The sequence below is a fragment of the Aspergillus sydowii genome (assembly GCF_001890705.1).
Source record: "Aspergillus sydowii CBS 593.65 unplaced genomic scaffold ASPSYscaffold_1, whole genome shotgun sequence".
Classification (NCBI taxonomy): domain Eukaryota; kingdom Fungi; phylum Ascomycota; class Eurotiomycetes; order Eurotiales; family Aspergillaceae; genus Aspergillus; species Aspergillus sydowii.
The window spans coordinates 4,854,157-4,875,808 of NW_024467859.1; the positions used below are offsets into that span (position 1 = coordinate 4,854,157).

Below are 21,652 nucleotides of genomic sequence, written 5' to 3' on the forward strand. Positions count from 1 at the left end.
CGTCCAATTAATCGTGGGCTACATACCGTGGCTCTGAGACAAAGATGCGAATTTGTTCATGGCTCCCCTTGGGGCCTGTGATTTGGTCGCATGCTGATCACCACCAGCAGCTTCTACTAGGGTGTGGGAGGCTGGGCCTTGCTAGCAATGGCAATTTTGAAGACTGGGATGCCAAAATGCAAAATGTTCACGCCCATTTTGTTCGGCCTATCCGTACAACCAGCAACGATGTCGTGGAGATCCTAGGCGTACTCCTGGAATCTTCCCCAACCTTGAATCCCCGCGATAACGAGGAGCTGAAAATTATCCTGGCCTATTGGCACTTCCGTTGCATACCAGTCAGGCTGAGGTTAGTTCGGATGAGCGACGCTACCTGGACCTTTTCCGGAAGGCTACGGCCGTACAGTGTTATTTTCTACGCCAGTCTTCCAACAAGAGACTGAGTTAGCCAACTAATATCTCAAATCTAGCTTGAAGCTGTTGCGGGAATACCTAGCAGACTACTCACACTAAGATATAGTGAGTTTAGCTATAACCCAGGCTTTTGCAGGAGTGCACTGTTGCTGAAGAAGAAGAAGAAGAAGAGAAGAAGAGAAGAAGAAGAAGAAGAAGAAGAAGAAGAAGAAGAAGAAGAAGAAAAAGAAGAAAAAGAAGAAAAAGAATCCCTCCTGTTTAATATTCCCAGTATGGCCCTAATACTGTCGATGATATCAGCAGGGCCTACAATTTTGTTACTATAATATTAGGTAAAATCGTATTGCACGGCCATCCCGGGATGCCCAGACTGGGGCGTAATTCGAATGAAACAGTCTTGTCCAAACCGTGTAGCTGGAAAATGCAGATTAAATGACGAACCTACTATCATCCCTCAAGCGCATCTACCATCGCGAGATTCTCCATATCATTCTCGGTGTAGAAACGGCGGCCCCCACGGGAAGCACGATACAATGGATTCCTCGCGCACTTCAAACGAGTCCTGATAATCATGCACTTGCAGCTCCGCCTCTTCCGGATTAAACCAAGCGAGGCGGACTTCTACTCACAATCAGAGGCCGGTTTATAAAAACAATGAAGGATCTTGCGCTTGCCCCCTTTCGAAGATAGCATACTTGGAACGGCACGATACGGAAACAGCCGAGGTTGTAAATTATTCGTACACCTGATACTAGCTGTGGTCAGATGTAAAGATAAAAAAGATGATCATGGGCAGGGCATCAGTACATTTTGCGTATGCTCATCCTACCCAAGAATGGTAGCGCACTGCTTCTCCTTGTATGTATCGTAGTCATGATAAAAGCCCGTCCACATCATCCTGTTCGCACAAGGCGGCCTGTCTGGCGCGCCAGCATCATCATCCCGGCATTCAGGCAGTGCTGCTTCCCACTCTGCCTCAGTCCGTGGCATCCACGGCTTCGGGAGTGGCCAGTCACTAAAGTGCACAAGTAAGGCCCTCGAGACCTCGCCCATGGCATTCCATTCCTCATCTTCGTTAGGTGCCATGTACTTCGAGTGGTCGTTGGTTCGGAACTCGCCCGATAACAGAGCCAATCGGCGATGAGGGAGAATCATGGCCGAGTCCTTGAACATATGGTTGATGACTTCCATGTCGAAATCTCCTGATCGTAGTGCTTCGTCGACGATCTTCTTGTACTGCTTCTCGTTGGGTTCTAGGAGCATTACATGGGAGCCAAGAACTTGCTGCGCAATATCATCTTCCTTGTTATTCAGCCAGTAAGCTCGGGGAACAGCGATTGGTGCCAGTGGGCTGAGAAAGTAATGATCCATTTTATTCAGCACCAATGAATCTGAGTCGAAAGCGAGAATACGGGTCCAGTTGGTTAGCGCGAAAGAATGAAACTTGGTGAGGCTGTCAGCCCAAGTCGCATCACCTTTACGAGTTGAGATGACGTCGAAACCACAAAGAAAGATATCAGGGTGGTCTTCACGGATTGTGGCAAGGGCCTTTGCTTCTGGGGAGTCCTTTATCAAGATGCATTAGCGACCTCCGTTGAAGTCAGGATAATTGGATGCAACGAACCCCGTTGGACCACTGTTTGGGGTGAATCAACACCAAGTCATGTTGTGTTCCATAGCGCTTCAGGAGGTGGAAGTTGATGAGCTATGGCAATCATCAGCGTGATCCCCCTTCTATCCTCAGATACCCCAACCTACGGCATTACACAGATAATTCAGGTTCGTGGCATACTGGGCGTAGGCAAAGCGCGGGACGAGCTGCTCTGTTGTCCACGACGCCCAAATTGATTTGCTCCCGGAGTCAACCGCGGTGTTTGTGTTCGTGGCGAGAACTTCAGCAGGGCTCTGGTGGTGCCACTGCCCAGCCAGCAGCAATGTGCTGAAGAGAAAACTAAGAGCAACGCAGCTGATTATCAGGCGCAGTCGCCGAGGCGGGAGGTTGATCGGGAGAGGAAGACTGATCATGGCGACGTGTTGCAAAGCCGTGCTCAAGAAAAGGGCTGCGTCAACCAAAAGAGGGGAGAAGCGGACTTGAAGTAGTAGCCTAGATGCAATAATGCAAACCCCTGTAATTTTTACCTATTCTCGCACAAATGTCGTATAGCCAGAAAGGTAAAAGAGGATCCAGTCCAGGAAATAATCTGCTTTAAGAGGGAGTCCAGCGTCCCTATTCGGCCTGAGCCAATCAAGTGGAATAACCGAGTGGGACAGCCAGGTTTTTTTTTATAGAACGGCAAATCGCAAAATTTCCCATATCGTGGGTTCCGCGGCCGCCGAAACCCAGAACTTGCGAAATTCTCCATAAACATCGGTCGGAGTTGCTGAACAACGTACTAGCTAGGACTCATCCACATGAATATGAAGGTCTGATTCATCGAATCTAGCAGCGATCCAACACTGGATACACGATAAATAGGGGTAAACTAACTAATTAAAGTAGAAGATCAAAGCGATACGGTAAATGACCGAGCAGGCGCTGACTAACGGTAAATTTGGTGTTGAACCGGAACAGAGCTCGTGCCAGCGATGCATTCCATGCACTTCTTCATACCCAAGTCTGAGGCTCTTCCTACTATAAAAACAAGGATGGAACAGGCTGGTCCACCTGTGTTGACGTGTTCCGTGTGCTCCGAAACCTTTCGACGAGCTGAGCACCTGAAACGGCACACGTTAACTCATATCGACGACAGGCCACACGCTTGTTTATTCTGCGACTCTCGGTACAAGCGCACCGATGCACTGCGGCGACACTGGAAGACTTGTCCACAACGAGTGGCTTCGGGTATTCAGATTCCAAAGCGCAGCTTATCCGGAAGGCGAAAACAAGCTTGCCACCAATGTACCTCTCGTAAGCGAGCTTGCAGTGCCGCGCAGCCATGCTCGGAATGTGTTCTGCAGGTCACAGAATGTACCTATCATGGCGCACAAGCGCGGAGGCCCTCGGAGACCAGCGGTACTCGGAGAGAGCCAGATTTATTAGCAGGCAGCGGCCAGTCGCGCCGTCAAAGACAGAAGACATCGTCGAAGAATGACGACGTCAATTCACATACGCAAAACGAACGAGTTTCGCAGACTCGGTTCGATTTCCTTCTCAACTTCACGAAAGCCACTGGACTCAACGAGGCGTATAACTACGCCCCTAAGGCAGAAATCTCGTCTCCAGACAATGCGTATTTTGACAATTCAGCATCTGGTAGTTTTCCATTCGAAGACTCTACGGCGTCAAACCCGTTCAGTTGCTACCTAGACGAAGTAGAAGCAAGTCTGTGGAGAGATACTCAACGTTCCGAACGACATGTTTCTTCATTGATGGTTGACAAGGCGACTCAACTGTGGCAACTACTGCAGCCTATGTTAGAGAGCCGAGTATCCAACCATTTAGAACCGAATTCTCTTGAACTGGTCGGGTTTTTCTCGCCGCAGAACTTGACGCGGTATCTGGACTTGTTCTGGAGCCGATGGTACCAGCATTGCCCGATCATCCACAGAGCAACTTTCGATTTGGAGAACTGCTGGATTCTACTGTTTGCAACGATGTCGCTTATCGGAGCATGCATGTCTCCTCAACAGTCGGACCATCAAGCGGCAAAGCAACTCTTGGATGTGGTGGAAGAGCTCATATTCTCAAATCCGCTTTTCTCCGAGATTGCTTTCGCCGGAACGCGGAAAGATGATCAATCGGCAACCCGCCAGAATGTGGAAACATTACAGGCAGCTTGCTTCATGTGCCTGCTGCAAAAATGGGAAGGGAGTGATTCCGCCAAATTACGAATGCAACGGCATCGATTCACTTCTTTCGTCGCGGTAAGATGGGTGCAATGCATTTTCATGTTTACAGATGGTCTGACACGAACATAGACAGCAAGAGCAATGGGTTTGTCTCAAGCAACCCACCGCGGAGTAACCATCGGTACAGGGCTCAATGATGCTCAGTGGAGAGAATGGATATTGAAAGAAGAGATGATTCGGTACGTCTTAGCTTGCGTTCTCGAACAAATTGATAAAAGCTCACCCGAGGTAACAGCACATTCAACCACATATTCCTGCTGGATTCTGCATTTGTGATATTTCATAACTCTGATCCGCGAATGGTTTTGCAGGAAATGACTATTGACCTCACCTGCCCCGAGGCTGTATTCCAAGCATCAACGCCGGATGAGTTTATGGTTGCTATAAAATCCCATCCTGCCCGACTTAGACTTACACCACCTCTACTCACCGACTGCATTCGGACTCTATGTGCAGATCACCCCGATCCAGCGATACTTGCCCATATTCACAGCGAGAGTGCTCTGAATCTGTTTACTTTTGCGACAGGTAAGCTGCCCAACCAAACACCCGTCGCCCAAAGTGGATGGACTCTTACCATGTTGCAGCAATTCATGGTCTCATCTTCCACCAACTACGAGCGTTCTCCCCTCTTCCTCTAGCAACTGGCCCTCTAAAGAGGGCGCTTGATCGCTGGGAAAATGCGTGGACGAGCAGTACTGAGATACTCTCGTATTCCAACAGCCCGAGCAACGACAATCAAGAATGCGCGTTCCCTCATCGCGCCAGAGAATTCGCTTTATTGGCGCGAGCCCACATTGAGAAATCACACCTGTCTACGGAAGAGTGGAACGCAATGGTCAAGAACCTGCCAGAGCATGTGTCAAGGGGACCGGGCGAACATCTAGCTACATTCGATCAAACGGACATGGACCCAGTGGCAGGTCTCATATTGGCTGTTGAGCATTTAGATCTCAAATGAGAGATGTGGCTACTGGTTAATGAGAAACAGCCTTTTCCAGTGCTGTGACGACGCGTCGAAGACAGTCTTTAATCGCAGCATCCTCACCCTCCACATCTTCTGTATCAATATCAATGACACCCTTGGCCTCGAACCCGTGCCCTTGACCCTTCGCTATCTCCAGATGCACCTCGATTCCCAGCGAGCGCATCCTTTCAGCGACCGAAGTACTCTGATCAAGCCCAACCAGTACATCCTCGTCGCCATGCAACAGGATAGTCGGAGGAAAGTCCGACTTCAGTCCGAAAGACACCGGGAAAAGGGTCCGACATCGTTCGGGAATCACAGTAACGCCTTGCGTGGAGACCTGTGCAGCCAGACCTGGAGTCCTTGTAAGCAGATCCGGATATTTTGCCCCCTGATGCAGGGCGCGAATCCATCGGAACCGTTGATCGGTGGGACGGCTTTCCGGGAAGGCGTAGCCGTCAATGGCCTTGCCGCTCTTCACGGCTATGTCGATTTCCTCCAACGCGATGGGCAGGTCAGCAATCGGGGTCAGGAGAGGTGTACCGCCCTCGATATATCTTGTGCTTGCCGGATCAAGCATTCCGTACACAGAGAGGACCGCGAGTGGTCGTGGACATTCAGGGTGTGCTGCCGTGGCAAGAGCGAGATACCCGCCTGCACTTGATCCGGCGATTACAATGCGATGGCCAATGGTCTTATAAATCCACTGGACTGCATCAAGAGTATCGGAGAGGATTTCAAATCCGGTAGTTTCTGGCATCAAACGATAGGAAGCCGTTGCATACGTCCACCCACGGGCATGGCAGGCGTTGATCAGCCAGTGAGGTGGGAAGGTCGTCTTCTCTCCGATAACCTGGGTAATGTAGAGTTTGTCAGTCCCGTGCAGGCGTCAAATCGTAGCGGAATCCAAAGACCTACCAAGAAACCTCCATGGAAATGAAGAAGCGTAATGCCACTTTCCGGGGCATTTGGCGGTTTTGAGATGTCGATTGTGAGAGATACTCCTTCGACCACCTTGAATGTATGCGTGGAAGTCTGAGGGCCCGCCATTTGGACACAGAGCTCACTGTAGACGAACGCAGGTGACGAACGCAAGTGCTATAATATTTGCGTTTTTTTCGAGAAAACTAACAGCAGATCGAGGGGTTATCTGTAAGTTCCGAGGGCCAGAAGTGTGGGTGAACTCCGCGGAAGATCCTGTGGGGATGCCCCAGATCATGCCCGATTAGGCTATAATTGAGGATGTGCGTGGGTGAGTCCCGCGGACACACGGCTATGGTCGAAACACTGTGACTGGATATTCACTAGCCGAGTGCAGGAACCGAGATCTAGGATATAAAGAGATACTTGTCTATGGTGTCTATCTAATTGTACCGGCAGCACACAGCCCTCTCCCAACATGACTTTACCAGAGCTTCTACAAAACATCGCGTTGAGGATGATTGGCCTCACTTCATCCGAGATTTTGAACATCATGAGCACAGCATCTACAGCTATAATGTTGATCTACATTATTTATATGAGGTTCCTACACCCCTTGAGCAAATACCCTGGACCGTTACTCGCCTCCCTCACCAACACCTTCAAGGCGTACTATGTTTACAACATGAGATTGCATGAGAAGCTGCTTGAGCTTCATATGCAATATGGCCCCGTCGTACGCGTGGGTCCCAATCATCTTCACCTCTGGCAGGCCGAAGCCATTGCGCCAATCTACAAGGGGGGACGTAGTATGGGAAAGACCGAGTTTTACGATGCTTTTACTGCCTTTAACCCCAACCTATTCGGGGGCACCAATGAGGACGTGAGGATTTGCGCCTTTGCATGGAATTCTGAATCCGGGCTAACGTATACATCTTTAACATAGGTTCATGCTCTCCGTCGCAGACAACTGTCCCATGGATTCTCCCAAGTTTCTATCCAGAAGCTTGAGCCCCTGATTGAACGCCAGATGAAGATCCTCATCGAGAAGCTCCGGGTTCTCGCGAAGAATGGAGAAGTATTCGATTTTAAGAACATGCTTTCTTTGTATGTGCTGGACATCCTATGAGAAGTGGCCTTTAGCAAGGCCTTCGGTGTCCAAGATAAGGGAGAAGCAGAGGAGCTACATGCTATCAACGACCATCTTCTGCTGGCTGGTGTCATTGGTGAATTACCTTGCCAGAATCTGTGGAAGACGCTTGCGAGAATGTCACCTATCTCTTGGATGAGGCGACTGGTCCAGAGCCGAAATAACCTCAAGAAAGTGTGTTCGGATTGTGTGAAATTCAAGATTAACAACCCGTCAGAGCGACCGGATCTGCTGAAGAGTCTGGTCGAAGCTGTTGATCCCGCGACTGGGTCTCGGTTGACTGAACAGGAGATCAACTCCGAGGCATTTGCTGTTCTGTAAGATACAGTACCTACGCCGGTCCATCTCATCTCTGCATGAAAAGATTAAGAATTAAGAATAATATGCTAACCAGTTGTCACTGTCAGTGTTGCCGGATCCCATTCCACATCAGGGACTCTGACCCTTCTTCTTTGGCACCTTGTGCAGAACCCTGAAATGCTGGCTGCGGTGCAAGAGGAAATCCGACAAAACCTGGGGCCCCTCAGAGACAACCAAATCTCCTACCAAATTCAAGGCCTAGAGGCGTCCTTACCATACACAATGGCCTGCGTCCGAGAGAACTTCCGACTCAACCCCGTCTTCACGATGCCCTTATGGCGTCGTGTGGGATACCCTGGTGGTATCAATATCGGAGACCACTATATTCCTCATGGAGTAAGTTCCCGCGTTTTAAGCAGATGTGCCCCGCAAGCGAAATATGCTAATTATCCCGTCTAGACGAGTGTCTGTATTTCCAACTACGTCCTCCACCACAACCCAGCTATCTGGGGCGCAGACCACGAATCGTACAACCCCAACCGCTGGCTTGACGAGACCTACACCAAAGAAAAGGGCAAATACCTAATTCCTTTCAGCGTTGGACACCGCATGTGTATAGGAAGGAATTTGGCCATGACGAACATTCTCAAGACACTCACCACGCTGCTCAGTCAGTTCGATTTCGAGCCCGTGGAGAAGCACAGCCGGGTCTGGGTGCGCAGCGCGGGGATTGGGGAGATGAAGGGGGGATTCTTGTGTCGGGTCTCGTTGGGGAAATAGCTATCTATCTATACGTGTGAAGATATCTATATATATATTGTAAATTGAACGGTCAAAGAACCTATTTTCGAGACGGATGTTTGGAGAATCCATTAAGAAACCACGAGATATCGAGGAATACACGAAAGTAGTCGTCGTTTGTGCAAAGACCAACGACAAGATATTCAAGGTTTATGCCAGTGAGCGGCTCTGCCATCTCGCGCAACTCACGGGGGAACCAAATAATCATTTTTTTTAAAGAGTATTAATCAGTTGGTGATGCAGAGAGCAGCCCCTTTTGATCAGCTTTCTTCTTGGTTTGTTGTCCCACCGGCCAAAATTGATTCGCCTGGGTGGACTGTGAGTACCCAGTCACGAATATAGCCCAGCCACGGCGTTCGGTTGAACAGCTTTTTACGAGGATCATTCCATTTTTCTCAGGACATGGGTGCCGCCAAAAAGTTGGTTGGCTTATGGTGGATGGTTTGTGTTCCATGTGGCGCCCAGGTGTTGGCTGTTGCAAGGGTCACAGCCGGAAGCATAACCGCCCTCCCTGCACGCAGACGACGACAGACACTCAGCAACATCATTGCGACACCAGGCTATAACTACTATAAATACTTTATGGCCTCAGTGGTCTCATGTGCGGCTCTCACCCGCTGTATCTTTGCTCTGTTTTTCGGATTTCACGGCATCCAAATTGCCACACCAACCGGTTCTGCATCCTCACGCATACCGACATGGATCCCGGAGCTGGTTTGATAATTGCTAGCCTCACAAGGGAGGCTGCTACCGCGCTTATCCAGCGACACGGTTCGGAAGCCGTCATCGCCGCGTTACGGGCATGGACGCAGTACAGCAGTGGACGGTCCTCGAATCTGGGACACGAGGAGGCCATGAAACAAGCGAAGAACGCAATACCTAGCTTCATGAACACTGTCGATTCGAACATTCTTCGTGTTATTCCAGGCGCTTTCAACTCCTCTATAGAATTCACCGCCATGTTCCAGGCCGAGGCGCTGCTCGCGATCCCCGTGGTCCTGCTTGAGATCAAGAAGGCCATTGACCGAGTCGGATCAAGTCTGCAGGGTATTCAACACGAGCTTACGATTACCAACATGGCAAAGATCCAGGGCTGGGAACAGGAGGGCTTCGGGGCACATGTCTATCGCTTTGTGAAGTACGAGATGCTCCAGGTTGCCAACGCCCGCGCGAAGACCGGTGATCAACAGGGGCACTACTTCTACGTCTGGAACAGGGATACAGATTGGTATCCAGTCTTCGATGCGAAGAACCGAGCTTTTCCTCTTGGTCCTGAATTTGGCGGGTATCACCATGAGCTTGATGCGATCTGTATGCGGATGAGGGCTGACAGGCGGACACTCATTCAAACTACGTCCCATGGACACACGGCGCAGTTCCATCTCCTCGTTCCAACTCACGAGCCTTACGTTCTGGATCACCCTGTCATATTTCACGAGAGCCTGCTCCCGCTTACCATAACGGGCCAGAGGCATCGCAGTGTGGACCTCGTCTGGTTCAATCTGTTCTCGAAGCCAACCGAGTTACATCTGCAGTGTATCGGAGTCTTGGGAAAAAGGGAAAATACCATTCAGCAGGCCGGAGTCCTTAGCTTCGCGGGGTGCTGTATCGGCTTCATGGCAGCTGGCTGTGCTGCTGTGGCATTCCCACCCTGCGCTCCTCTTGCAGAGGCGGTCTTGTTGCCCCTCTGGTCAGGGGGAGTGGCTTCTTGGGGTGCTGCAGCCGGCGCCACTGTGTATGAGGAGGCTCATCGTGGGAGGCTGTGCATCCTAGGGGATGATTCTATACTGGTCCAGAGAAAAGGCTAGTTTGCGTTGGCCATTGTCTCGTTCTCAAGAAGGCTCTGGTTAAGTCTGAGAATTGTCTTGTATTGTTCTCAGTTGTTTAGTACCTCTCGCGTTGTCCACATTAATAGCTTTCCCTGCTGTACCTGATTCTTTTAACCTCTTCGCTAATTGCTATTTCGGGATTACATCATGGGCAGTCAGCATTCTTCCACGCTGATGCAGACATTTTTAGTATGAACATATAATACTCTCATAGATGACTGTGCTGTGGGCAGGTTTGCGAGCTAATGCTCANGAACAGTGGTGTATTTGGATGTATATACTTGTTTGTCTCTCCAAAGCGCTAGGAAATTCCGAAGGAAACTTCTATCATCCAGCAGTATGGGACAAAGCGTTCAGATAATTTTAAATGACCTACCAGGCGTTCCTACTCGTCCACCGCGTTTTCCCCAAAAGAAAAGGATCTTTTTGCCCACTTTACTGTCAACTAAGTTCCTAGCACTTAATCAACGTGGCTGACAATTCGACGTTTTATTTGTCGCCGGGCCCTACGCCAGGTTAAAAAGTACCATGTATGTGTGGTAGGGTTCTACTATTGTCAATTCATCGCCAGGCCGGCGGCTAACCCTCTGCCCCGTTCTTTACGGAGCAGCCTTGTCCAGCAAATCCCACCAGATCCAGCTGGTTGGACAAGACGAAACGCAGAACCTTGATTCAAGCCAAGGCTGCCTTGTCTACCATGGCAGTTATAAGCTGGATGCGCCGTCAAGTGACCGATAACTTCATCGATGCCAACCATTAACCGCCATGGTTCAATCTTCAGGTCAAGATCAACAATACCCAACGAGTCATGTCATAATCCAGCACCTTCTAAAGTAGCCTTCTTGGTACGAACCATTGGTTCATAATGACTACCGTGTACGCCCCTGGTGCACGCCTTTGCCGCTGAGCCCTGCCCGGTGGCACACGGATTTAGCCAAGAGAAGGCTGTGTTTATTGCGAATGATGGGCATGGCAACCCTCTATATAAGGGTCCTCCAATACCGCGCAACATGCTGATTGCTCCATCATCACTGAACTCCCCTTTTCTCCTTTACCGAGTTTCATACTAGTTTACGCTACATCCGGTATCAAATCATCCATGGCGTCCAAAGCCGAACGAACTAAAGACTGTCTCGCAGAGCTGGAGGCTCACTTTAGGCCAGTGTTCTGTCTCCTTCGACTCTTATAACGCACCTAACCGACCGAGAACAGAGAGACCAACACTCCTGCTGACGTACTGATCATCCTCGGACGAACCGGGTCCGGGAAATCATCTCTTCTAGAAGACCTATCTGGTCTCAGTGGCTATTCGCAACACAATGTTGACTCCGGTAGGTTCATTTTCCGTCAGATATTTCCTCTGCCCTGAGACCTAACGGTCGGGTACAGTCACAAAGACCATCCAACTCTGCAAAGCTATCATCAACGACAAGCCCTACTTCGTCATGGATACACCGGGTTTCGACCCCAACGTCGAGGAGCAGACATTCCGTGAGATAATACGCGGTGTGAAATCCATCCGCCCCTTCGCTCGCATCACCGGGTTTCTATATCTCACCTGTATCCCACAAGAACGGTTCGATGACTTTGACCGAAAGTTGATCCAGTTCATCCGCGCCATAAGTGGGCCACAGTACGTCCCCCGCGTCACGTTTATAACAACATTCTGGACCGCGACGCCGGGCCAGGCAGCATCTTATAACCAGCGCCTTGTATCCCTTCGGCGCAGATGGGAGGATGGTGTTGGTATGCGCGGGCTGAAGACGTATCAGCACGGCTGGGAGTACTTCAACGGCGCTGGTGGAGATAGAGGAGTGATTATTGACTGGTTCATCAACCGCGACCAGATTGCACGACATGCTCGGGAGATGGTTTCGAGGCATTATAGCAGTCCCAGTATTGCGGCTTCAAAGATCGAGGAGGAACTGGATGCTAATATGCCCATTCACGAAACGGACGCGGGGAGATTGCTTGGGCTGTCCACTCCTACTCCGTCGCAGTTTACCGGCCAGAACGCGTCTACTCACAGGGACGCCCCGTCGGCCACAGATACATCTAGCAATACAGCCCAGGAACAAACCGCTACCTCGCCGCCTGCAACCTCTGTTGGCCAAGTGCTTCTAGAGGGCCTCAGCTGGTTTTTCCGGAACATTAACCCCGGCAGCTTAGTTGGAGGAGCGGGTCCGAGGCCGGGCATTGTCAGCGGTGATCCATTCAGAGGAGGTGGAGGTGAGTTCTTGGGGCCTTTCTCCATACCCTGTAAGTATATAATAGGATGCTACTGACTGATCGTTTGCTAGATCCCCTCTCCCATGTTGACTCGATGAAATCTAGAGGCCTTGACTCGAGCAAGGAGGCCAGGCTGATATATGGTCAGCAGCATGGAATTGGAGGTGAGCCTTTCACTGCGCCGTGGGGGGAGGCAATGCTGAGACATCTGCAAGGCAATGGGTGATGCAAGGTGATTGAGAAGGCGGTTGTATGGTTGGAGGGTGTAAGTAATATGGTATGGTTATTTGTTTATAAAGGCCTAGTTACTACATCTTTGACGATCCCGTTCAAGATTTCAAGTAGCAATAACCAAGTCGTATCATTTAACAGCATAAAGCATGGTAACTGTGTATTTCCTGTACACATACCTTGGCCATGGCTGTCATGGCATTTGATTCAGAATTCGTTCCGTCGTGTGCAGGCAAACCAGCTACCATAGTAGTATATAAGCCCTGAACGCACTTCGCTAAACAGTATTGGATCGCATATCGTGCTGGTAGTGACGCGATCAAATGGACCTCCATTAACAGTTTTATACAACCCGTCAGAGGGTTAGTGTCACTACCCCATATGGTGGAAATCTAAAATCTCCCTATACCTGAAACCGACCTGTCAATACAGAAGGAAACCATGCGGAAGAAGAAGAGTGCAAAACTCACATCATCATCTTCCAAGTATGCACCGGCAAATCCGTATCATTGAAAGACCAATCGAACTTTTCTGCCTCGGGCTCGTCAGTCGGATCGTGGTACGGGGCGAGGTATTCATGCGCGAGGGCCTGGTCGGCGTTTAATCGCTCTTTCGGGGCGAAGACGAGGGTGCGCTCCAGAAGATCAATGGCTAAATAAATTATTAAATTAGTGTCTACTGCAGAGTATTCAATGTGTGAGGTGCATACCGTCTGGATCGGCGTTTTTCAGCTTTGTGGCCAGCGGTTGGCGCTCGCGCTTTGGGATGGAGTTGAGGAATTGTAAGGTCTGTTACAAGAGGAGGTTAGTAGATGTTTCCCTGCTTCCCTGGTTCCCATCTGAAAGCGGGATACAGATACAGGCTTCTGACTTACATTTTCGCTGGAAATTGTCTTGCACACATCATCAGAAGGGGTGCCCAGAAGCTCGGTAATCATCGAGAACTGATGGACATGGTCTTTCCCGGGAAACAGAGGCTTGCCCTCTATCATCTCGGCGAAGATGCATGCTGCGCTCCAGATATCTACTTCTGCATCATACTTCCTCCATGTGAGCATGATCTCCGGTGCACGGTAGTATCTGGTTGCAACATATCCGGTCATCTCGGGGTTCTGAATGCGGGCAAGTCCAAAGTCGCAAATCTTGAGGTCGCAATTTTCATTGATGAGGATATTGCTGGGCTTGAGATCACGGTGAACAACGCCTGCTGAGTGGATATATTTGAGTCCTCGCTGGACCTCATTAGCTAGGACCGCGTCGGTAGAGAATCGGCAGAGTGTCATGGCACGTACCATGAGCTGGTATAGGAAATACTGAATGAATTTCTTTTCCAATGGTCTGGAAGAAAGAACCTTGTGAAGATCTGTGTCAAAAAGGTCCGTGACGAAATACCTGCAGTAATATCAGCATTCGGCTCGACAAGCACGGAAAGGTGTGAGTAGTGTACATGTCCTCAAGAGGAGAAATAAATAAATCACTCAAGCTGATGATCTGCTCCATATTAGCAACAAATACCAGCACCGCGAAAAGATATCAGTGATCGCTGACATTTTCATGCCGGAGGTGTTTCAGGAGCTTCAGCTCCCGATATATACGTTTTGACAGATCTGGGCTACTGAATGGTGTCACATTTTTCTTGACGGCAACCGGCTGCCCAGTTAACTGGTCCGTTGCAGAGCTTCATTCATCAAAGTCATATCAGCATAGAACTCGGCTTAACAGCGGGAATGACCTGGGCCGTACCAGACGAGTCCGAAAGCCCCGGTTCCTACGGGCTGTAAACCTGTGTACCTGCAAATCTTAAAGTTATAACTACTTTCCCGCTTGCTTTCGGCTGGCTGAAATCGTACCTGCTGGTGACCTCGAATGTCGTGCCTAGAATCTGGTCACGGACGAATTCGTTCATTTGCATTCAAAGTAAGTGGACACCGGCCTTATGTACACACGAGTCTATCATTAGGTCTTAGACTTGGCTCAGAATAAGAAGTGGACGGCAAAAAGAAAAGAAACGAGACTCAAACGAGAAAGGATAAAAAGGGACGTGAGGCTGCCGACTGTCTTATCTGGATGAGCAGCAGTGGGGCCGTTAGAATAACGATAATAATGACGTGTGTCCACGCAGGAGGAACACTTTGTTTGCGCGGGAAAACAGCTGGAAGAACCGACGATCGCTGACTAACTGGCAGTATACAAAGCATACTGCCAAAGTTATACGCCTTCAAGACTTCAGAAATGCTACACCATACTCGAGTCATCGCTGTTCCTATCTGAAGATCCCTTTAAACGGTCACTGCGCTTTCCCCTGGCAGATAAATTAATCAAACATGTGGGGCATTTCAAGCTCGGAGATCTAAACAAGTGGATAAGCTCTTAACAACTGGCTAAAATCCAGAACATTGGAACATTGGCCGCCTGCAACAACGGCATCGAACCCGGCAGTAACTTTTCCATTGCGAGGCTTGACACGCGGGACAGAGACGAAGCCAGGCGGAACAGAGGCTGGCGTGGAGAGTCCCACGGAAATGGCATGACATAATAACAGCGTTCCACGGGAATTCCCAATCTTTTAAGCCAGCCTCAATATGACGTATGGCTACCAGTCCATCCAGACCACCACGTGTGGATTTCTGCACTCGACCTCGTAAACATCCATGTGGTTGTATAATTGTACAATGTTATAGCCAAACCAGACTCCTGGGATCACATGTATATACTCTAAAAGAACTCCACCCAAGTAATCACCACTGCAATAGCCAGTACAGCCTGCGCCCCTAAAGCTCGCAACACACCCGCCGCACTATGGCAAATCATCCTCCCGTCTTCATCTCCACCAGCTGCGGTCACATTTTCCTTCAGGTCACGTATAAGCGAATCACAGTTAATACCGGTTGTTGATCCCACGTCGATATGGGTGAAGTTGCGCAGATTCGGTAAGGAAACACTAGTGGTACACGCGTCTTGCAGTCAGCAACGGAACTTATCGCAAATATCAAAAATTAATAAGTAGAACCGCTCAAACCTTTTAACAGCGCCACCTATTTCAATTCTTTCCCCGGACTCAACTGGGAGCTCGATGTCCAGTGGTGCTCGCGGCCAGATGGTAAAATACGGGGGCAGCGTGCGCAGAGATGGGAGGGAGAGTCTGGTAGCAACAACAGATTAGTATGTCTAAAGCCTGGATGATGCAGCCAGGTAGTTGCGGAGACGCACGACGACAGGTTCCCGCTAATATCAATCATCCCTCCCACCGAGCTGAGTTTAGGAAGGCTGAGTGCTTTTGCATCTCCCTGGAGATCAAGCGTCAACTTGCCAAGGTCTGCCTTTGGGCTATTGACGGCAGTGAGTTCTGGAGCTGACATGCTGTTGTTATCATTAGCCTGGCCCGTTTTCTGGGGGAACTAGCTGGGTTATATTATTTATGTCTTGCGGGAGGGAATATATTCACTTTGCTACTTTACCTCGCACCTCGATATTGTACGCTTTCTCGAGAACCGGCAGGGAGAGGTCAACGGTTGTTGTATTTGGTTTCATCCTCATGAATGGGTCAATTGCGTTGTCGATTAAGAGGTCGCCGTGGACGGTCTTGAGCGCAGGGAATGACACCCTACAGCAGGCCGCGCGGATATTAGAACATCACTCGAAGGAAAAGAGCCGTTCAGAAAGTAGGTACCTTGAAATATTACCCTGCAGGCGTATTGCTGAAGTATTCCTTAGAGAGGGAAACTCAAGATCGGGCATCTCCCAAGGGCCAGACATTGAGAAATAATCGGTGTACTCAAGTTTCGGCAGAGATAATTTAGTCAGTGAACTGACGTGGGATAAAAATATACTCTTTGCCCGTATAAGGTCCGGAAATTCGATTGATAGAGGACTTCTAGGTGATGTATCGCTCCATTCGAAGTTCAAACTTTGCGATATATTGGTCACATTGTGAAGAACAAACGAAGACCCCATATAGTTAGACTGGACATAGAACGGGGAATCGATTACGGTGCAATTTTGCGCGAGCACGTCCAACTGGTCTTGGGAGCTGATATGATAGCTGCGGCTGCTGCTCGTACATACCTGGGCCAGGGTACCTGTGAGGGAGGCTATTCCCAGAACCAGGCCGTACACGCGCAGAAGGTGGCCCATTTTTGGTGCATATATTAGTTATTTAACCACATTATATTTCAACTGGGAAATAGTCTGCTTATAAGGAGACTAATGGCTAGGGCTCTGGCTGCCAACGGGATGTTCTCCGAGAGTGGCCAAGGTCTAAGCCCTCTAGCATTATAACCGAGGATACAAAATGCTACTAATTAATCATATGCCAGGCTGCCAAGTATTACAGGCACCTTTTACTGTCAGGGCACTGGCTGGTGTCTCACTATGTCTCTTGGCAGGCCGCACCAGGCTGTTAGAAAGGTAACATCGGCCTTTGGACTGTTCGAGGGCTCTTCCGGAGTAGTGTGCCAGAGATTACTATTGGCTGACTTTCTAGCCCTGTGTATTACTCCACTAAGTTGGGGTATCGGGAGTCAGATATTAGATCCACAGGACAATATACTAATCTTAGACGAGACTAGTAGATGGTTCTTCTGCCAACAAGATCAGACTATGTAATGAACTCCTCAAGTCCGCCTTCGTTAGTTAATAGGGGTTGGCTAGGTAAGCGGTTTCCCTTGGGGCATGTATCTCCTATTACAGCACTAATTTGTCGCGCCACTTGATGCTCAGAAATAATGCACACCTGGTTATGTCTCCTCTGCTTGTATCTGTGGCTCGAGCCCCGGAATGCTCCCATCATGAATCATACCACCACCAGAGTCGCTCACCGATATATCCACCAGTACGCTTCATTTGACGCCTAAATGCAGTATAGTTTATTAATATCATTCTACCAGGAGCTTAATTATCTTACTTTTACTAGGGTTTATAAAACTATGCTCATTTCTCCGCTTCTTCCATCAAAGATCGGCAGGAATCCATTCCCCTCGTAATTCAGCTGAACAGTTCGTGCCACTGCAGTGGAGACAGTGACGATCCACCTGTCGTGACTGCTTCCCCGCTGTAATTCGAGAGAATCTTGCTCTTGTTAACCTGTACCTAAAAAGATATATAGCTGCCCATACCCCTCCCAGCTTAAACTCCTTTTCAGCTTGTTAAGATCAATCATTTTGCATGCGGTAATTCGGATACACTCTTTACTATTCTATTACTCCCTAAATATCCATACTCCTCTCCTAGCCACTAAAATAACAGGATGTCTGATGAAGAAGTAAGTAAAACTTCTTTCTACATTTAAATCTCCCATGGCCAACAGCGAGCTCCAGGATCTCGATATTCAAAGTGGGGATTTGACTTCGAAGGTGAAATGCTCTACTTTGAGAAAGAATGCCCATGTTGTGCTCAAGGGCCGTCCCTGCAAGATTGTGGAATTGTCGGCATCAAACACTGGGAAGCACGGCCATTCCAAGGTTCATCTTGTGGGCATCGATGTCTTCTCAGGTAAAAAGATCGAGGAAGTTACTCCTAGTACCCATGATGTCGACATTCCACACATTCACAGAGTCGAATATAAGTTGGTTGGTTTCCGTATCAAAGCGAGGGTTATTCTTATTCAGATGTACTGATGAATTGGGTAGAATGGGATTGATAATACAACGCTTCTGTTATCAGATGAGCATGGCAACAGCAAGGATGATGTTGCTGTACCCGACGGCGACTTGGGCTATGAGATCACGCAACACGTTGATAATGGTGATAGCCTTGGTAAGCTTACTGACCTCTTACGCTCCAGGGGTATGCTAAATAATCCCCCAGTTCTTACTATCCTGAGTGCTATGAATGAGCAGGCTTGTATTGGCTATAAGAATGCATGATTTAACCAGACGTCTTGGTCTCTTCGTATTATGGCACATAACTCCATAGAACAAATATAGGATATGAGAATCGTGGCCTGAGATAATTCTATCAAACTAACCGTTTATTTGAGCAGGCCATAATCTCTGCGAGCTCTCATCGATGACGCAGTTCTAGAAGCGAAGGATCGAACCCCCGCCTTGCCAGCTATCGATCCGCTGGGTGGGGAAGTGGAGGAGCATTGATTTTGAGTGGGCCTTGTCGATTCCTCCAGGTGGCTGTTTGCCTCAAGTACTCAGTATGCCGTGATGATCGACTGTTCACAATGCTTCGTGACTTTTCCTTCAACATGCTGGACAATCAGCCCGCTGAGCTCGTTCCACCTGGGTTCCGCTCTTGTGGCGAGCTGAAACCCATGTATGTAGATCATTCAGCTTGCAAGAACCAGTGGGCCAGTCATGGTTAGCTATGACGAGCGAGAAAGGGCGTTTCCTTGATGTTCATACCTTCATATACAGGTAACTGGGTCTCTTCTCCGCTGATGGGTACCATGAACCTTTGAGTCGATCTGCTCGACACAATTTGTCAGCTATCCTTTGGGCTGTCAAGAGGTCGTGTTTCCTGAGAAATGTCGTTTCAAAACCTATTTAAACCTCACATCTTCACCTTGCGCTTTTCTAAGTCACCCTTCCTCCTCCTATCTGATCCCATCCCTGAATACAAGAAACGCCTTCTTCGCCCACATCATGTCCGGCAGTAAGTTTCTCATCCCAAAGACAAGGTGATGTCCAGAGTACTCACTGACGTGATCTATCAAGTTAAAAGCACCTTTGAGGACAATAAGTATCATGTTGTTGCCGACCCCGGACCCAGGACATCAATGAGTCGCATGGACTTCCCCCTCTCGGCGACTCTGCTGTAGAGCTTAGTTACCCTATCAACACTATTAAGGTACGATAATAATTTAGAACCCGGCTGTTTATTTACCCACGAGAAAACAGATCGAGGGCTATGTGAATACCGATACCCTCGACTTGGGCGTGAATGTGAGGAACTTCCCCACCCCCGAGAGCCGCCCGATCAGCTTGGGGAACTTTTATGGGAGCCTCAAGGATGGGCTCTCCATTGTGGTCAAGCTTGAACACGTTCAGGGCGAGATTGTGCTCTACCTGAAGCAGTATTTCACCCTTGGGAAATGGAGTAAATAGTTTCGAATCTGCGTCCAGCTTTTTGACATAATGAACCTGGTAGTCATTGTTTGCTTCCTGATACGAAAATGATATTAGTCTATGAAATCCAGGAGACGACAGTATCCGCGCGATGTGGCATTGACTTACAATAACTAGCACTTGGGATTTATTTTATTCCGCATCCACTCGGCCATTGAATGTTGGGATATGCCTGATTTAATCGTAGATCCCCTCCAGCTGGAAGAAGCCGGCGCCTTCATAGAAGCACGGCCCAGCAAGTTCCATACAAGTCGAAACCTTGGCCCACAAGTTCAAAACCTTCCCCAGTATTACATTCTGTATCTTTACTTTGGAAGCGTCCTTTCCCCTTACGCCTGTCCCTCAGATAAGGCTGGCGGATATTCTTCTTATTTTGGGCTTCTCGGTGGCATCTTATGGCCTGAGGATATGAAATTCCGTTCCTTAAGTTGCTACTGTACAGTACATCCGTAGAATCTCTTTCTTGCGCCTTCTAAACCTGCTGTCGGACTCTACGGCTTATAGGATACTCGTTAGGCTCTAAATGACCCGGATAGACAGACGGGGAATAGCTGAATCTAGGTACCTATTCCCATTCTCTTCAATCTTCCCAAGCTGTACATAGACATTGTTCGCCAACCATCTAGCGTGAAACTATATGGACTAAACCATAAGCAAGGCTTAAAAGACCATTCTCATTTTCAGTCTGTCTTCTTCCACGATTGCGTCTTTCTTGTCCATGAGCTCCTCCATATCCCACGGACAGCTCACGTATCGCCCCCCTAGCCACTCCCTGCGCTCGGCAGCCAACCAGGCAACTGCATCCCCAGCTACATCTGGACGGTCAGGAAATGCATTTCGCACTGTCCCCGGCAGTACACCCTCGCTAATTCTTGTTTTGATCGCGCCTGGATTGACACAGAATGTCAAAAGCCCCTTATCACCATATTCCAACTGCAAGGACTCGGTCCATCTTAATATCGCAAACTTTGAACTCCTGTAGCTCGCACCCCCGGACCTAGCGCTCAATGCACCTGAAGAGGATACATTGATCATTATGCATGAACCGTCACCGTTACTGCTCGCACGGGTCGAGAGTAGCATAGGGAGAAATGTGCGCGCCACGTTGAACAGCCCACGAACATTAACCTCCCATGTGTGCCAGTACACATCCGGGTCCGAATCAAGGAACGGCTTGACTGGTTCCATACAGGCCGCATTATTCACGACAATGTCCAGACGCCCGCCAAAGCCCTCCTCCGACACTGCGCGATGCATTGCCTGAACACTGTCTCGGCTGGCGATGTCAACCGTACAGCTGAGCACTGTAGGTTCGGGACGACCGGCTTGTACTGCAGCCGACTTCAGCTGCGCGACCAGGTCGCTTGATACGCCGTGTAGGTCGGCGACTGCTATTGCAGATACTCCTGCGCGCGCGAAAGCTTTGGCTGTGGCATATCCTACTCCGTCTTCCCAGGCGGCGCCGGTGATCAGAACATGCTTGCCTTTTAAATCTAGATTCAGTGGGGAGATATAATCATAGCTCGTGGAGTGATGTGTGGAAGTAAAGTAGCCTCCGGAGAGGTCAGTTTTGTTGCACATTGTTGATTTGTTGTAGCACGCGGAGTCTCAAACAGCGGTCAGACGGTATATAATAGTCAGAATCGTAATGAGATCATTACTCACGCAGCAGAGAGCTGAGTATTACCTTTAGATTTAACCTGGAGATCTCGCGTGGTTTGATTTGAAACGTTGTCCACGTGGCAGAAAGGAGGCGCTTGCGGGCGAGAATATACCGGTATGTTAGTTAACTAGCTAGCTTATACAGAGCCACTACCAAGTCATATCTCAGGCTGCCAAGCATCAAAGGCACTGGCTGGTGGTTAACTGGATCTCTTTCAATTTATATT

At 49.1% G+C, this 21,652-nt stretch overlaps 11 protein-coding genes across 11 annotated transcripts; 6 read left to right on the forward strand and 5 right to left on the reverse strand.

Moving 5' to 3' along the window:
* Positions 1-176: 176 nt before the first annotated feature.
* On the forward strand, positions 177-740 carry ASPSYDRAFT_27086 (uncharacterized protein; the record flags this gene model as incomplete). Its single annotated transcript, XM_040844357.1, has 2 exons — positions 177-349; positions 521-740. 2 exons carry the CDS (start codon positions 177-179, stop codon positions 738-740), a joined length of 393 nt encoding a protein of 130 aa, XP_040708939.1.
* A 337-nt stretch (positions 741-1,077) lies between these two features.
* ASPSYDRAFT_39929 (uncharacterized protein) lies at positions 1,078-2,780 on the reverse strand. The gene is made up of 4 exons (XM_040845982.1): positions 2,173-2,780; positions 2,039-2,119; positions 1,222-1,980; positions 1,078-1,165 (listed from the first exon to the last, which is right to left on the reverse strand). Exons 1-3 carry the CDS (start codon positions 2,437-2,439, stop codon positions 1,240-1,242), a joined length of 1,089 nt encoding a protein of 362 aa, XP_040708940.1. The 5' UTR covers positions 2,440-2,780; the 3' UTR covers positions 1,078-1,165; positions 1,222-1,239.
* Positions 2,781-3,060: 280 nt separating this feature from the next.
* ASPSYDRAFT_54483 (uncharacterized protein) lies at positions 3,061-5,224 on the forward strand (the record flags this gene model as incomplete). The annotated part of the gene is made up of 4 exons (XM_040848857.1): positions 3,061-4,278; positions 4,333-4,442; positions 4,499-4,791; positions 4,851-5,224. 4 exons carry the CDS (start codon positions 3,061-3,063, stop codon positions 5,222-5,224), a joined length of 1,995 nt encoding a protein of 664 aa, XP_040708941.1.
* Positions 5,225-5,240: 16 nt separating this feature from the next.
* ASPSYDRAFT_54484 (alpha/beta hydrolase) lies at positions 5,241-6,280 on the reverse strand (the record flags this gene model as incomplete). The annotated part of the gene is made up of 2 exons (XM_040848858.1): positions 5,241-6,083; positions 6,149-6,280. 2 exons carry the CDS (start codon positions 6,278-6,280, stop codon positions 5,241-5,243), a joined length of 975 nt encoding a protein of 324 aa, XP_040708942.1.
* A 424-nt stretch (positions 6,281-6,704) lies between these two features.
* Positions 6,705-8,381, forward strand: ASPSYDRAFT_54485 (uncharacterized protein; the record flags this gene model as incomplete). The annotated part of the gene is made up of 5 exons (XM_040848859.1): positions 6,705-7,034; positions 7,098-7,258; positions 7,295-7,576; positions 7,709-7,997; positions 8,061-8,381. 5 exons carry the CDS (start codon positions 6,705-6,707, stop codon positions 8,379-8,381), a joined length of 1,383 nt encoding a protein of 460 aa, XP_040708943.1.
* A 691-nt stretch (positions 8,382-9,072) lies between these two features.
* Positions 9,073-10,625, forward strand: ASPSYDRAFT_39934 (uncharacterized protein). The gene has a single exon (XM_040845983.1). It carries the CDS (start codon positions 9,101-9,103, stop codon positions 10,208-10,210), a length of 1,110 nt encoding a protein of 369 aa, XP_040708944.1. The 5' UTR covers positions 9,073-9,100; the 3' UTR covers positions 10,211-10,625.
* A 637-nt stretch (positions 10,626-11,262) lies between these two features.
* Positions 11,263-12,761, forward strand: ASPSYDRAFT_39935 (uncharacterized protein). The gene is made up of 5 exons (XM_040845984.1): positions 11,263-11,389; positions 11,444-11,562; positions 11,621-12,460; positions 12,532-12,624; positions 12,676-12,761. Exons 1-5 carry the CDS (start codon positions 11,331-11,333, stop codon positions 12,684-12,686), a joined length of 1,122 nt encoding a protein of 373 aa, XP_040708945.1. The 5' UTR covers positions 11,263-11,330; the 3' UTR covers positions 12,687-12,761.
* Positions 12,762-13,002: 241 nt separating this feature from the next.
* ASPSYDRAFT_372814 (uncharacterized protein) lies at positions 13,003-14,831 on the reverse strand. Its single transcript, XM_040845521.1, has 9 exons — positions 14,541-14,831; positions 14,434-14,481; positions 14,239-14,368; positions 14,138-14,181; positions 13,983-14,082; positions 13,566-13,922; positions 13,401-13,479; positions 13,162-13,342; positions 13,003-13,100 (listed from the first exon to the last, which is right to left on the reverse strand). The coding sequence occupies exons 1-9, from the start codon at positions 14,600-14,602 to the stop codon at positions 13,064-13,066; spliced, it is 1,038 nt and encodes a 345-aa protein (XP_040708946.1). The 5' UTR covers positions 14,603-14,831; the 3' UTR covers positions 13,003-13,063.
* A 436-nt stretch (positions 14,832-15,267) lies between these two features.
* On the reverse strand, positions 15,268-16,842 carry ASPSYDRAFT_39939 (uncharacterized protein). Its single transcript, XM_040845985.1, has 5 exons — positions 16,361-16,842; positions 16,136-16,294; positions 15,901-16,050; positions 15,710-15,832; positions 15,268-15,631 (listed from the first exon to the last, which is right to left on the reverse strand). The coding sequence occupies exons 1-5, from the start codon at positions 16,822-16,824 to the stop codon at positions 15,406-15,408; spliced, it is 1,122 nt and encodes a 373-aa protein (XP_040708947.1). The 5' UTR covers positions 16,825-16,842; the 3' UTR covers positions 15,268-15,405.
* A 766-nt stretch (positions 16,843-17,608) lies between these two features.
* Positions 17,609-19,020, forward strand: ASPSYDRAFT_39941 (uncharacterized protein). The gene is made up of 4 exons (XM_040845986.1): positions 17,609-17,950; positions 18,006-18,257; positions 18,318-18,444; positions 18,496-19,020. The coding sequence occupies exons 1-4, from the start codon at positions 17,936-17,938 to the stop codon at positions 18,552-18,554; spliced, it is 453 nt and encodes a 150-aa protein (XP_040708948.1). The 5' UTR covers positions 17,609-17,935; the 3' UTR covers positions 18,555-19,020.
* A 1,097-nt stretch (positions 19,021-20,117) lies between these two features.
* ASPSYDRAFT_39942 (SDR family NAD(P)-dependent oxidoreductase) lies at positions 20,118-21,370 on the reverse strand. The gene has a single exon (XM_040845987.1). The coding sequence runs from the start codon at positions 21,342-21,344 to the stop codon at positions 20,424-20,426; it is 921 nt and encodes a 306-aa protein (XP_040708949.1). The 5' UTR covers positions 21,345-21,370; the 3' UTR covers positions 20,118-20,423.
* Positions 21,371-21,652: the final 282 nt, after the last annotated feature.